The sequence below is a fragment of the Martes martes genome (genome assembly GCF_963455335.1).
Source record: "Martes martes genome assembly, chromosome: 1".
In the NCBI taxonomy this organism is placed as follows: Eukaryota; Metazoa; Chordata; class Mammalia; order Carnivora; family Mustelidae; genus Martes; species Martes martes.
The window spans coordinates 131,032,677-131,047,008 of record NC_137888.1 but is presented as its reverse complement, the minus strand read 5'-3'; the positions used below and the strand labels follow the sequence as shown (position 1 = coordinate 131,047,008).

Below are 14,332 nucleotides of genomic sequence, written 5' to 3'. Positions count from 1 at the left end.
AAATATCTTCATTTGTTTGCTATTTGCCTTAGTGATTCAATTTTCAGCCACACCGAATTCAGTAGCCCCTTTTGTGGTAGCTTACCTTTATTGAGTGTTCATGTGATGTTCAACCTAGTGATCATAGAAACAATTTGCTTTTTTCATTCCTGTTTTATCAGTTTAAATAATATTTAATTAAATCACATACTTATGATTGCCGGAACAATTTGTACAAACTGTTGTGGTAACAAACGTATCCTACCCTTGATAAATAGATACCCAGTGGTGGGAACGAAAGTGTAAGGGCTTATTAGTGATACCCTAATAGTCAAAATATGTGGTGTGCCAAAGCCGCCTTTAGTTTTACTCAGGAAACAGAGACTATTGATTAATCCTATGAGTTGGTTAAATGAAGGTTGATCAAGAACTTCTTGTGTTTCATTTTAATCATTCCCCTTTGGTGGGCATTTAAGTTGTTTCCATTATTTTCCTTCCTACAATAATCTATAAATATACTTAATTATTTTGTTTACATATACATTAGATTTTCTTTATCTTAAAAAGATTCCTTGAAATAAAATTAGTACATGCAAGGGGATAGTCATTTTTTTATTTTAATAAATTTTGCTGAGACCTTAAATAAATATTTTATTGTGTAATTTTCAGTATTTAATTGTAGTAAATTAAATATGATTCATAAATTTATTTCTTTTAAAATTAACCGAAGTGTTCTTTTTTTCCTTCAATTTGATTTGTAGAGAGGAAAACTATGCTCATGAGTCATAAAATACATGAGTAGTATTCAAGACATTGAGTCATAGAATTGCAGACATCTCTTACACATAAATGACTCACTTTGTGTGTTCACTGTGTGTGTGGTTTATCCTTTGTAATAGATATGTTTCTCAATTTGAGTAAGTCTGATCATACTTAAACATTCTAGAGAAGTTTGCTTTCTTAATGATGAACACTGAAAAGTTTTAAACCAAAGATCTTTTATTAAAATGACTAAATTAGGATTCAGCTTTGAAGAAAGCCTGAGATTTTGGTGGTTCTATGTTAGCTTTTTCAACAACTATTCGGTGATTTTTGTGCAAAGCATTCTGTTTGCTGAGGTATATATTGGAATAAAAAAACATGCTCTTATGGAAATTAATTGCGGTTAGAGAGACGAGCTCTTAGCTTATTAAATAACATTAATAGTCACTATGCCAACCTCCTTTTACTGAAGTACCTGTTACTATTATAAGGACAAAAACAATGTTACAAATATATTAAAATTATATAAAGAAGCCAGCGAAGAGCCAGTTATAATTGTTTTACACACATATTTAAAATACCTTTATATGCTACTGTTAAATCTTTTTTGGATTGCCTATTAATATTTTTTTAACCTCTCTTTTGACTAGCAGCTTTTTTCCCCTAATTTATTCTCAGTTGTCTGACTATTCTTTCTTAGAGTAAGTGGGGTATTACCAAACTAGAAAATTATTATGATGTGAAATAAACTTACTCATTTTCTTAAATCTTGAAAGCTAATATCGTAAAATAGCCCCCAGTACAGTACCTACTTAAATGAGAAATTTAGGGATGCCTGGGTGGGTCAGTCGGTTAAGCATCTGCCTTCAGCTCAGGTCATGATCCCAGGGTTCTGGGATCAAGTCCCGTATCAGACTCCTTGCTCAGCAGGGAAACTGCTTCTCTGCCTCCCTCTCCCTCTGCTCTCTCTCTCTCTCTGGGCTCTCACACACAAATATATTTTAGAAAAAGAAATTTATTTCTCCTAGTAGTTATAGGAGTTAGTGGTTCAGGTTTGTGGAGCAAGTCTGTTCTATAAGATCATTCAAAATCATGACCGTCTTCCAGGATATTGGCCCAAGTCTGTTCTATAAGATCATTCAAAATCATGACCGTCTTCCAGGATATTGGCCTACCTCTGTAGGGTTAAAAGCTGGCTCAGTTTCACATCTGCCTTCCAGCCTGTGGGAAGTGGGAAAGTATTAATCCAGATGTAAGGTGACTGTCTTTTAAGTTGAGGATGACCTGAAAGTTGTGTCTTTACTTCCAGTTCACATACCACACTGGTCCACATTAAGTAACAAAATTTAAAGGCAGACTTAGGAGTATATTCTCTCACTGCGTGGGTAAATTACCAGATACAACTTTATTCCTGTGGACAAACGGAAAATAAATAATGGAAAACAATTAACAGTCTATCTCAGATCCTCTATCCAAAAAATGGGTGTAAATTTCAACATAAGACTAAATAAATAGCTTTCTCAGAAACAACACTTTTGGGGCTCTGGGTTGGTTCATTTGGCTCAGGTCATGATCCCAGGCTCCTGGGATTGAGCCCCATATTGGGCTTCCTGCTCAGTGGAGAGACAGCTTCTCCCTCTCCCCTGGCGTTTGCTCTTTCTCTCATTATCTCTCTCTCTCTCTCTCAAATAAATAAATTAAATCTTTAAAAAAGAAAAAGAAACAACATTTTTGTAACTTTACATGAGGTGTAAATATGAATTAAAAATCCCTGAATGTGATTCTGCCTCAAGATCTTGCTTCTCAAACTGGATATCATTGGTTTTGGGGGGCGGGGGGAAGGAGGTACATCAAGCCTTGCATTAGATGTATCTTCTTTCTTGAAGGAAGATTTGAAAGAGTATGTTTTTTTTTTAATTGAAGTATAATTAAATACATTATTATTATATTAGTTTCAGGTGTACAGTGTAATGATTGAACAGTTTTATACATCTCTCAGTGCTTGTCGAGATAGGTGTACTCTGAAACCCCTTTATTTTACCCATTCCCTCAACCCACCTCCCCTCTGGCAACCACCAATTTATTCTCTGTATTTTAGAGTGGGTTTGGTTTTTTGGGTTTTTTTTGGCTCTTTTTTTCTTTGTTCATTTGTTTTGTTTCATAAATTCATATGGTATTTGTCTTTCTCTGAATGACTTATTCACTTAGGTACCCCTTAGGTCCATCCATGTTGTTGCAAATGGCAAGATTTTGTTCTTTTTTATGGCTAAATAATAGTCCATTGTGTATGTATACACGTCTTATTTATCCAGTTATCTGTGGGTGGACATTTGAGCTGCTTCCATAGTTTAGCTATTATATACAATGCTACAATAAACATAGGGGTGCACGTGTATCCCTTCGAATTAGTATTTTTGTTTCCTTTGCGTAAATAGCCAGTTGTGGAATTACTGGATCCTATGGTAGTTCTATTTTTAACTTTTCGAGGAACCTTCATAGTGTTTTGCACAGTGGCTACGCTGCATGCCCACCAACAGTGCACAGGTTTCCTTTCTCTCCACATCCTTGCCAACTCTTGTTATTTCTTGTCCTTTGGACTTTAGCCATTCTGACAGGTGTAAAATGATACCTCATTATGGTTTTAATTTGATTTCCTGATGATGAGTGATGGTAGTTAGTTTAATGTGTCTGTTGACTATATGTATGTCTTCGGAAAAATGTCTGTTCAGGTCCTCTGCCTATTTTTTAATTGGATTGCTTGTTTTTTGGTCTTGAGTCATTTAGATTCTTGATGTATTTTGGGTATTAACCTCTTATGGGATTTATCATTTGCAAGTATCTCTTCCCATTCAGTAGGTTGTCTTTTTGTTTTGTTGATGGTTTCCTTCACTGGGCAAAATAGAAGACTATGTATTTTTTATATTTCCAAAGATAGAAATATATTTTAAAGCCACAAATAAAATTGGCAGGAATTTTAAGAAATCCTAAGATTGTTTTAAGGGATAGCTTCAAATCTCCAGAGAAAAATTTGGGGGTACTTGTGGAAACATTTTTTGATACGCAAACCTTTTGTTTTGTTAAGGTTTGTTTTATTTAGTTAGGTCAACAGTTCCAAACTGTGTAAAACTGTGGAAGTATATTGGGGGAAAAATAGGATGAAATAAAGGAAATTTGCCTATGTATATCAGCAGCATAGGCATTTTTATTCAAGGAAAGCCTAAGAAGCTATTTCTCTGTCACCTTAGATTTTATTTTTGCTCTACTTAATAAAGCTGTTCCTTTAAGACCAAAACATTTTTTTTGGTGGGGGGGGTGCCTTTCTTCTCCTAGCACAGAAAAAATCTGTTAATGGGTTGCTTAGACTAGGGTTATGGAACCAGTAAGTTGGTAGTTAATGGTTTTCCTTCATTTAAAGTATACTGAAATTGATTTTATATTAAAACTTACATTCCAACTTTCCTCTTCTTATAGGACAATGAAAAGAGAACTCCACTGCACGCTGCTGCCTATCTTGGAGATGCAGAAATCATTGAACTGCTTATTTTATCTGGTATGGTAAAGCTCTGGTTAATAAGAGCACATCATGCATATTTTTGTCAAATTAATATTTATGAAACCTGGCTGATTATTTCTGTGTATTTGTTTCAAAGTACCAGGTACTGTTCTCGTGCTTAGAGTATGTCTAAGAGCAAAACAAAGATGACTGCCCTTGGTGGGTATATACTCCAATAAGGAAAACAGGCTGTAAATACAAGTACATTTTAGAGCATGTTAGAAGATGATTAAGTGCCATAGAAAAATGAAAAAGTAGGTCAGGATAATAGAGTGAGATGAACAGTATCTAGGCTCAGGCATTATATAGAATATTCATAGTAGGCCTGATTAACCACAGAGTGACTGGGAGACAATTGCAGTTCTGCTAGAAGGAGGTGATGTGGCTTGGACCAAGTGAGGGAGTGGAAAGAGTGAGAAATGGGGTGATTGGGATATATTTTGAAAGCGATGCCAGCAAGGTGTCTGTCTTTAAATAGCTTTTATCTGCCTCTTTTTGAGGGCCTGTAAAATAGAAACCTGTACTTTATCTTTTAATTTCTCCTAAACTGTTTTAAGACTTTGCAGTATGCAGTAATGGTGGAACTGTTTCTTACGGAATAGCTCCTCTTGTGATCAGACTGCCTGCAGTCAAACAGAGCTTAGAAATATTTTTGTTGTAGCCAGATTATTATATTTATTGGAAAAGGATGCACATTTTTGTGTTGTGCTTATGTTCCCAGATTATAGAATGACACATGATCCAACTGGAGAAATAGTATCATTCATTTCATATTTGGGAGTAGGAGCACTGAGAGAATTTTTGAATGAAGATCTCATTTGGTAGCCTAAATAGAGGGGTGCCTGGGTAGCTCGGTCACTTAAGTGTCTTACTATTGATTTAGGCTCAGGTCTGATCTCAGGGTCATGAGATTGAACCCTGCATCAGGCACCGTGCTAGACATGGAACCTGCTTGAGATTCTCTCTCTCCCTCTGCTTGTGCTCTCTTCTGCTCTCTCTCTAAAAAAAAGACCTAAACAGAATTTTGTCATTTCATAAATATATAAAAATTTTTAAATCTGGGTTTTATAACAGATTGCATGATCATATAGAATTAAGTATAGCTGAATATTGACCCAGCTAGTACTTTTTTTTGTTGAACTGTTAGTTTCAGGGGTACGACATATACATTACTTAGTGCTCCCCAGCTGATATTCTTCTGTTAGTTTTCATGAGTAACTTCATCATAGAAGCACTTTCTTGAAGGTATCTGTTCCTCTGTGGATGCTAGCTCACTAGTTAGCAGCTTAAATTTACTAGAAATGAGAACTGAGGAGGTACAAGAAAAAAATCATATTTCCTCTTAATTGAGGCTTCTATTATAATAATATGAATTGATGGGATATAGGTTTATATATGCAGTTTTCTTTACGAACATTATCTAAGAAACAATTTCTTTTTTCTTTAAGACATAGCTATGTTAGAAATAGTACGTTCTAGTTAGTTTAATGTCTTGGACTTTGGATAAGAACTCTACTTCATTTTTTATTTTAACGCAGATTTCTGTTCATTTACTTCAATTTTAACATAAAGATTTTGTGACTTAAAGTGGAGGGTTCTTCTTCCCATTTTTAGTTTATAACCTAGGAGAAACTCTTCAGATGTTCCATTTGACTCACTACTGGCTTTTAAAGTGAATTTTTGCATCAGGGATTTTGAGCTACTTATAGAAGGTTGACTTCTTGATATTTGTAAGTACGATAGTCAGATGAGCTTTATGAATATGGTAATATCAGATATCAGCTTTGAAATAAGCATTTGAGAGAATGCCTAATTTCTTTTAAATAATTCAAAGAGAAATAATGTATAAAATTAACCACTATATATATATAAATGCTATTTCAACTTGTCTTGGAAAACTACTTTTAGTATTATATTGTGTTTTACCAGTTTCATGAGGTAATAGCTCATGTAGCTGTTTTGGGCTGGAAAAATAAAGTCACTAATTAATTTATAGTTTTCAGAATAAAACTAAGTTTTTACATTGGTCTCATACTGTATTTTCTTTGCTCCAAATTTCTTTTGACTTCAATTTCTACTACTCTCCCTTTTGCACATTCTACTCTAATGGCACTGGCTTACCATCTCTGGGTATTTGAAATGTTCCTTCTTTAGCCTCAAATTCTCTTTTCTCAGGTAACCACATGACTTGTTCCTTTACTTGCCTTTTTTATGTCCTTCCTGAAATATTACTGAGATGAAGTTGTCCCTGATCACTGCCACCACTACCACCATCCTTTTCCTCTCCATGTTATCTATTTTTTTCTAGTACTTATTGTTATCTGATATCCTTCTAAAATTTTACTTAGTCATTTCCTATCATTCTCTCCTTACTAGAATGTAAACTCCCATGGTGGGGTGGGGAGGGGAGGGGCAAAAGGAGAGGGAGAGAGAGAATCTTAAGCAGGCTCCTCACCCAGCACAAGGGGTGGGTGGGTTGCGGGGCCAGGACACTCCATCTCATGACCCTGAGGTCATGACCTGAGCCAAACTCAAGAGTCAGATGCTTAACTGACTGAGCCACCCAGACTCCCCAGTAATATAAGTTTAGGCTTTACATTTTGATCTCAGTTTCCCAAGTCTTTAGTTGAAGTGAGAATGGGAGAGGTGGAAATCTGGGAATGTGGGGTTGCAGGGTTCAGGTAAGTAAAAAGGAAAGAAAACAAATGATTTGTTGTTCTTCAGACTGCCACCTAGGCTCTAAGAAAAAATAAATAATAACTTACTTGGATCTGGAATAAAATGAGCTGGAGTGAAATCCAAGGCCAAGTTTCTACTAAACCAGAACCTTCATTTTCAACTTACAGATGAAAAATAAATAAATAAAACAGTCTGTATGTTGCCATGAGAGGCACTGCAGATAGTGTCCAGACAGATGTAGGTGTAAATCTTGGTCCCACCTAGTAACACCTCTGTGATCTTTGGGAAGTTATTTAATCTCTCAGGCTCAACTTCCTTTTCCAAAAAGTGGAAATAATACAGATTTTATAGGTTTAAAGCAAATGAGATGTTGCAGTTAAGATACCTAGAAAAGCCGCTGGTACATCATAGATAACTCAAAATTTGGTTATTAATTTTTTTTAAGCAGGCCTTCTTTCTTTACTCAACTTTATTTGGTCCTGCCAAATAAGTAAAAATCAGGAATTACCTTTTTTTTTAGTGATTTTTAGATATAGTCTCTTAAAAATTCTCTCCTCCCCATTGTGAAATCCAGTCACAATCTGAAATGATAAACTGGAAAGAGTTATTTAACTGTGAGGGAAGTACAGATAAGAGTTTATTTCCACAGTCCAGAGAGACAATGAAACAAAATAAACTCTGTAGAATATTCTTACTCAACAAATTCTAGAATTAAAAAAAAATAAAAGCCTTTAAAACTATAGGTAAGTACATAAGTCTCTTACTGAACACAGCCCCAGTAGCTCAGCAAATAATGAGTGAAAAGGCTCTTATAATTTGTAGAAAATAGAGCTCTAACAAGTCAGAAGATTAGGGAGTAATTAGAAATGTGTTCCTAACTTTTAAAGTTCATGCTATATAGATTGACTGTCATGACCTTCTATAAAAATACCTTTTTACATAGTTGAAGACTGAAATCTGAGTCAGGAGTTTTAGTTTGATGGGTTTTAACATTTGCCATAATTTTATGTATTTGAAGGTTCATGCTGATATGTATAAAATTAGTAATTTTTAAAATAATTATTCTTTCATGTTATATCAATTTAAAATTCCCATTAACTCTTTGACAGTTGATTAGAATAGTTTTATGGAGGATGTAGTAGATAACTTAGAAATCAAGACGTATAAGCTAGCTACTGAATTCTAAGTATTACAAATAGATTTCCAGAATAACAAGCTAATAAAAACCTAATTATATTCAAGGAATTTTCAGATAGTAAATAAATAAGACATTGGGCTTAAAGTATACATTAGAGCAGGTGGATTTAGCAGGTGTTTACAGAATATTCTATCCAAAAGCATCAGAATATACATTCTTCTCAAGCATATGTGGAAGATTCTCCAGGATCATGTTAGGCCACAAAACAGCTTTTCATAATTAAGACTGAAATCCATCTAGCATCTTTTCAACCACAGTGATCTGAAACTAGAAATCAAAAGAAGGAAGCTGAAAATTCACAAATATGTGGGGGGTTAAACATTACTGAACAACCAGTAGGTCAAAAAAGAAAGAGCAAAAAATATCTTGAGACAAATGAAAATGAAAGTACAGCATACTTAAAACTTAATGGGATATGGCAAAAGCAATTCTGAGAGAGAAGTTCATAGTAATAAATGCCTGCATTAATAGAAAAAAGAAAGAACTCAGCCTGGCTTGTTACCTCAAGGAATAAGAAAAAAACAAGCCCAAAGTTACTAGAAAGAAGAGAATAACAAAGATCAGAGTAGAAATAGGTGAAAAATTTTTTTCCTGTATAATCTTTTTTTAAAAATTAACATATAATGTATTATTTGTTCCAGAGGTACAGGTCTGTGATTCCTCAGTCTTACACAATTCACAATGTTCACCATAGCACATAACCCTCACCAGTGTCCATCACCCAGCCACCCAGTCCCTCCTACCCTTCTCCCCTCCAACAACCCTCAGTTTTTTTCCTGAGGTTAGGAGTCTCTTAATCTCTTGTTTCATTTTTCCCTCCCTTCCCCTCTGTCTTATTTCTCAGATTCCTCATATCAATGAGATCATGTGATAATTGTCTTTCTTTGATTGACTTATTTCACATAGCATAATACCCTCTAGTTCCATCATCATTGCAAATGGCAAGATTTCATTTTTCTCTCTGATGGCTGCATAATAGTCCATTGTATTTATGTATGTATGGATGGATAGATAGATAGATAGATATAGATATATATACCACATCTTCTTTATCCATTCATCTGTCAGTGGACATCTGGGTTCTTTACATAGTTTGGCTATTGTGGACATTGCTGCTATAAACATTGGGGTGCAGGTGCCCCTTCAGGTCACTGCATTTGTGTCTTTGGGGCAAAAACCATAGTACAGTTGTTGGGTTGTAGGGTAGCTCTGTTTTCAGCTTTTTGAGGAACCTCCATACTGTTTTCCAGAGTGGGTGTATCTGCTTGCATTCCCACCAGCAGTGTAGGAGGGCTCCCCTTTCTCTGTATCCTTGCCAGCACCTGTCGTTTCCTGACTTGTTCATTTTAGCCATTCTGACTGGTTGGTGTGAGGTGGTATCTCACTGTGGTTTTGATTTGTATTTCCCTGATGCTGAGTGATGTTGAGCGTTTTTTATGTGTCTCTTGTCCATTTGGATGTCTCCTTTGTAGAAATGTCTGTTCATATCTTCTGCCCATTTCTTGATTGGATTATTTGTTCTTTGGGTGTTGAGTTTGATAAGTTCTTCATAGATTTTGGATATTAGCCCTTTATCTGATATGTCATTTGCAAGTATCTTCTCCCATTCTGTCGGATGTCTTTGGTTTTGTTGACTGTGTCCTTTGCTGTGCAAAATCTTTTGATCTTGATGAAGTCCCAGTAGTTCATTTTTGCCTTTGTTTCCCTTGCCTTTGGAGACATGTTTAGCAAGAAGTTGCTGTGGCTGAGGTCACAGAGGTTGGTGCCTGTGTTCTCCTCAAGGATTTTGATGAATTCCTGTCTCATATTGAGGTCTTTCATCCACTTTGAGTCTTATTTTTGTGTGTGGTGTAAGGAAATGGTGCAGTTTCATTCTTCTGCACGTGGCTGTCCAATTTTCCCAACACCATTTATTGAAGAGACTTTTCCACTGGACAGTTCTTTCCTGCTTTGTCGAAGATTAGTTGACTATAGAGTTGAGAGTCCCATTTCTGGGTTCTCTATTCTTTTCCATTGATTTGTGTGTCTGTTTTTGTGCCAGTGCCATACTGTTTTGATTAGAGCTTGAAGTCTGGAAGTGTAATGCCATCAGCTTTGGTTTTCTTTTTCAGTGTTCCTCTGGCTATTTGGGGTCTTTTCTGGTTCCATACAAATTTTAGTATTATTTGTTTCATTTCTTTGAAAAAAACTGATGGTATTTTGATACAGATTGCATTAAATGTGTGGATTGCTCTAGGTAGCATAGACATTTTCACAATATCTGTTCTTCCAGTTCGTGAACATGAAACATTTTTCCATTTCTTTGTGTCTTCCTCAGTTTCTTTCATGAGTATTCTATAGTTTTCTGAGGAAATAAGTGAAATTTTTAAAAACAAAAGAAACATCAGTGAAACTAAGAGCTCATTTAAAAACAAAAATAAACAAGAGGTGCCTGGGTGGCTCAGTGGGTTAAGCCTCTGCCTTCGGCTCTGGTCATGATCTCAGGGTCCTGGGGTCAAGCCCCGCATCAGGCTCTCTGCTCAGCAGGGAGCCTGCTTCCCCTCTCTCTCTGCCTACTTGTGATCACTCTGTCTTTCTCTCTGTCAAATAAATAAATAAAATCTTTAAAAAATATAAACAAAACAGACAAACCTGTAACTAGACTTACCAAGAAAAAGGAGAGTACTCAAGTTAAATAAGATCAGGAGACATTCCGGCTGATACCACAGAAATATAAAGGATTCTAAGAGATAATGAATAGTTATATACCAACAAATTGGACAACCAAGGAAAATGGATAAATTTGTAGAAGTCTGCAAACTACCAAGATTGCATCATGAATAGGAAATCTGAACAGACCGATTACTAGTAAGGTGATAGAGTCTGTAATTAAAAACCTCCCAACAAAGACAAGTTAGGACAGATGGCTTCACTTGTGAATTCTACCAAATTTTAAAGAGGAAAGAACACTTCTAAACTTTTTTTTTTTATGAGGCAAGTATTGTCCAGGTAACAAAACCAGACAAGAATACTGTAAGAAATGAAAATTATAAGTCAGTATTCCTGATGAACAGAGGTGCAGAAATCCCAACACAGTATTAGCAAACGAAATTCAGCAGTACATTAAAAGGATCATATATCATTTTCAAGTGGTTTACTGCAGGGATGCAGAAATGGTTCAACATCTGCAAATCAGTGAGATGTACCAATTAACAAAATAAAGGATAAAAATTATATGGTCATCTCAGATGCAGAAAAAACATTTGACTAAATTCAACATCCATTCACGATAAAAATACTTAATAAAGTGCGTGTAGAGGGAACGTACCTCAATATAATAATGCCATATATGACAAGCCCACAGCTATCATCATACTCAGTGGTGAAGAGCTGAAAACTTATCTGCTAAAATCAGGAGCAAGATGTAGATACCATTCTCATCGCTTTTACTCAACATAGCCCTGGAAGCCCTAGCCAGCAATTAGGCAAGAAAAAGAAATTAAAGGCAATCCAAATTGAAAAGAAGTGAAACTGTCTCTACTTATGGATGATATAATATTACATATAGAAAACTGTAGACTTCACCAAAAAACTGTTAGAACTAATAAATAAATTGAGTAAGTTTTCAGGAAACAGAATTGATATACATATGTGTGTTGCATTTCTTTCTATACATTGATAATGCACTATCAGAAAGAGAAATTAAGAAAATCCCATTTACAGTTGCATCAGAAAGAGTAAAATAGGGGCACCTGGGTGGCTCAGTGGGTTAAAGCCTCTGCCTTCGGCTCAGGTCATGATCCCAGGGTCCTGGGATCGAGCCCCGCATCGGGCTCTCTGCTCAGCAGGGTGCCTACCTCCTCCTCTGTCTCTCTCTCTGCCTGCCTCTCTGCCTACTTGTGATCTGTCTGTCAAATAAATAAATAAAAATCTTAAAAAAAAAAAAAGGGTAAAATAGCTAGCAACAGATATAGTTAAGCATGTAAAAGATCTGTACACTGAAAACTTGTAAGTCATAATGAAAGAAATTGAAGAAGATAAAAATAAATGGGAAGATACTCCATGCTCATGGATTGGAAGAATTGATATTGTTAAATGTCTGTACTACCCAAAGTAGTCTACAGATTCAGTGCAGTCCTTATCAAAATTCCAATGGCATTTTAACAGAAGTAGAAAAAACAGTCCTGAAATTTGTATGGGACCACAAAGACCCCAGACAGTCCAAACAATCTTGAAAAAGAACAAGGCTAGAAACATCAGATTTTCCGATTTCAAACTATCTCACAAAGCTGTAGTAATCACACCAGCATAGTATTGATATAAAAATAGACACATCAGTGGAACAAAAAGAGACCCCAGAAATAAACCTATGTATATATGTTAATTTGTGACGAAGCCAAAAATATGCAATGGGTTAAGGACAGTCTCTTCAATCATTGGTGTTGGGAACACTGAACCAGTCACATGTGAAAAATGAAACCAGACCACAGTCTTACACCATACACAAAGATCAACTCAGAATGGATTAAAGACTTGAATGTAAGACCTGAAACCAGGGGCACCTGGGTGGCTCAGTCGGTTAAGCAGCTACCTTCAGCTCAGGTTATGATCACAGGGTCTTGGGATCGAGTCGCACATCGGGCTTCCTGCTCCATGGGAAGCCTGCTTCTCCCTCTCCCACTTCCCCTGCTTGTGCTCCCTCTCTTGCTGTATCTCTCTCTGTCAAATAAGTAAAGAAATAAAAAAATAAAAGACCTGAAACCATAAAATTTCTAGAAGAATACAAAGGGGATAAGTTCCTTGATATCAGTCTTTACAGTGATTTCTTTTTTTTTCTTTTGCCTTTTCTTTTCTTTTTCTTTTTTTTTTTTGCATTTGACAACAGAAGCAGAAATAATAAGCAGGACTACATTGAACTAAAAGGCTTCTTCAGTACAGCAAAGGAAACCAACAAAATGAAACGGCAACCTACAGAATGGGAGAAAATATATGCAAATATATGAAATTATATAGCTGATAAGAGATTGATATCCAAAATATAGAAAACTCACACAAATCAGTAACAAAACAAATAATCTAATTAAAACTTGGGCAGAGGAACTGAAGAGACATTTTTTCAAAGGAGACATACATTTGACCAACATGTATAATATATATATATGAAATATATGTTATATATTATATATAATAAATATATATAATATATACACATAATATATATTATAATTATATTATATAGTATATATAATATATTATATATACTATATAATATATCTTATATATGTGTATATATACATATATGAAATATATTATATATACTATATATACTATATAGTATATATAATATATTTCATATATGTATATATACACATATATAAGATATATTATATAGTATATATAATATATATTATATATAATATATATTATATATATGAAATATATTATATATACTATATATAGTATATATAATATATTTCATATATGTATATATACACATATATACATATATATAGACATATAGACATATATACTATATATTAAATATATATTCTATATTATATATGTATATTATATATATTATATATAATATAATATATATATTATAATATATACACACGCACATACACACATATATACATATAATGGAATGTTATTCAGCCATAAAAACAATATCTTGTCAGTCTGGATCTTGAGAACACTACGCTGAATGAAATAAGTTAGAGAAAGATAAGTAATCCATGATCTTACATTTATGGTGGAATCTGAAAAAACTGAACTCTTAAAAACAGAAGAGGTTAGTGGTTGCCAGGAGTGGGGGAAATGTGTAAAGGCAATCAAAAGGTACAGACTTCTAGTTTATAAGATAAGGAAGTTCTGGGGATGTAATGTGCAGCATGGTAGCTATAGTAAACAATATTGTGTATTTGAAAGTTACTAGGAGAGTAGATCATCAAAGTTCTTTTCACACAAAAATTTTAACTGTGTGAGGTGTTGGGTATTAACTAAACTTATAACTTTTCATAATATATACATATCGAATCATATGCCTTTTAAACTAATAGTGTTATGTCAATTATATCTCAATAAAACTTTAAGAAAAAGAATAAATATTGCGCAGAACAGTAGTCTTCTTGCAGTGTACTTGAAGTTTACAAAAGTGGACTTTAAGTTTGGGTAGTGGT

At 34.6% G+C, this 14,332-nt stretch overlaps 1 protein-coding gene across 2 annotated transcripts in view; it reads left to right on the top strand.

The window, feature by feature from the left end:
* The window catches only part of ANKRD28 (ankyrin repeat domain 28), a 208,167-nt gene that overhangs the window by 125,861 nt on the left and 67,974 nt on the right, over nt 1-14,332 (top strand). For both annotated transcript variants that reach the window (XM_080814650.1, XM_080814649.1), the window contains exon 3: nt 4,213-4,291. In XM_080814650.1, coding sequence (XP_080670776.1) covers nt 4,213-4,291 — 79 coding nt within the window. The remainder of the gene's footprint in view (nt 1-4,212; nt 4,292-14,332) is intronic.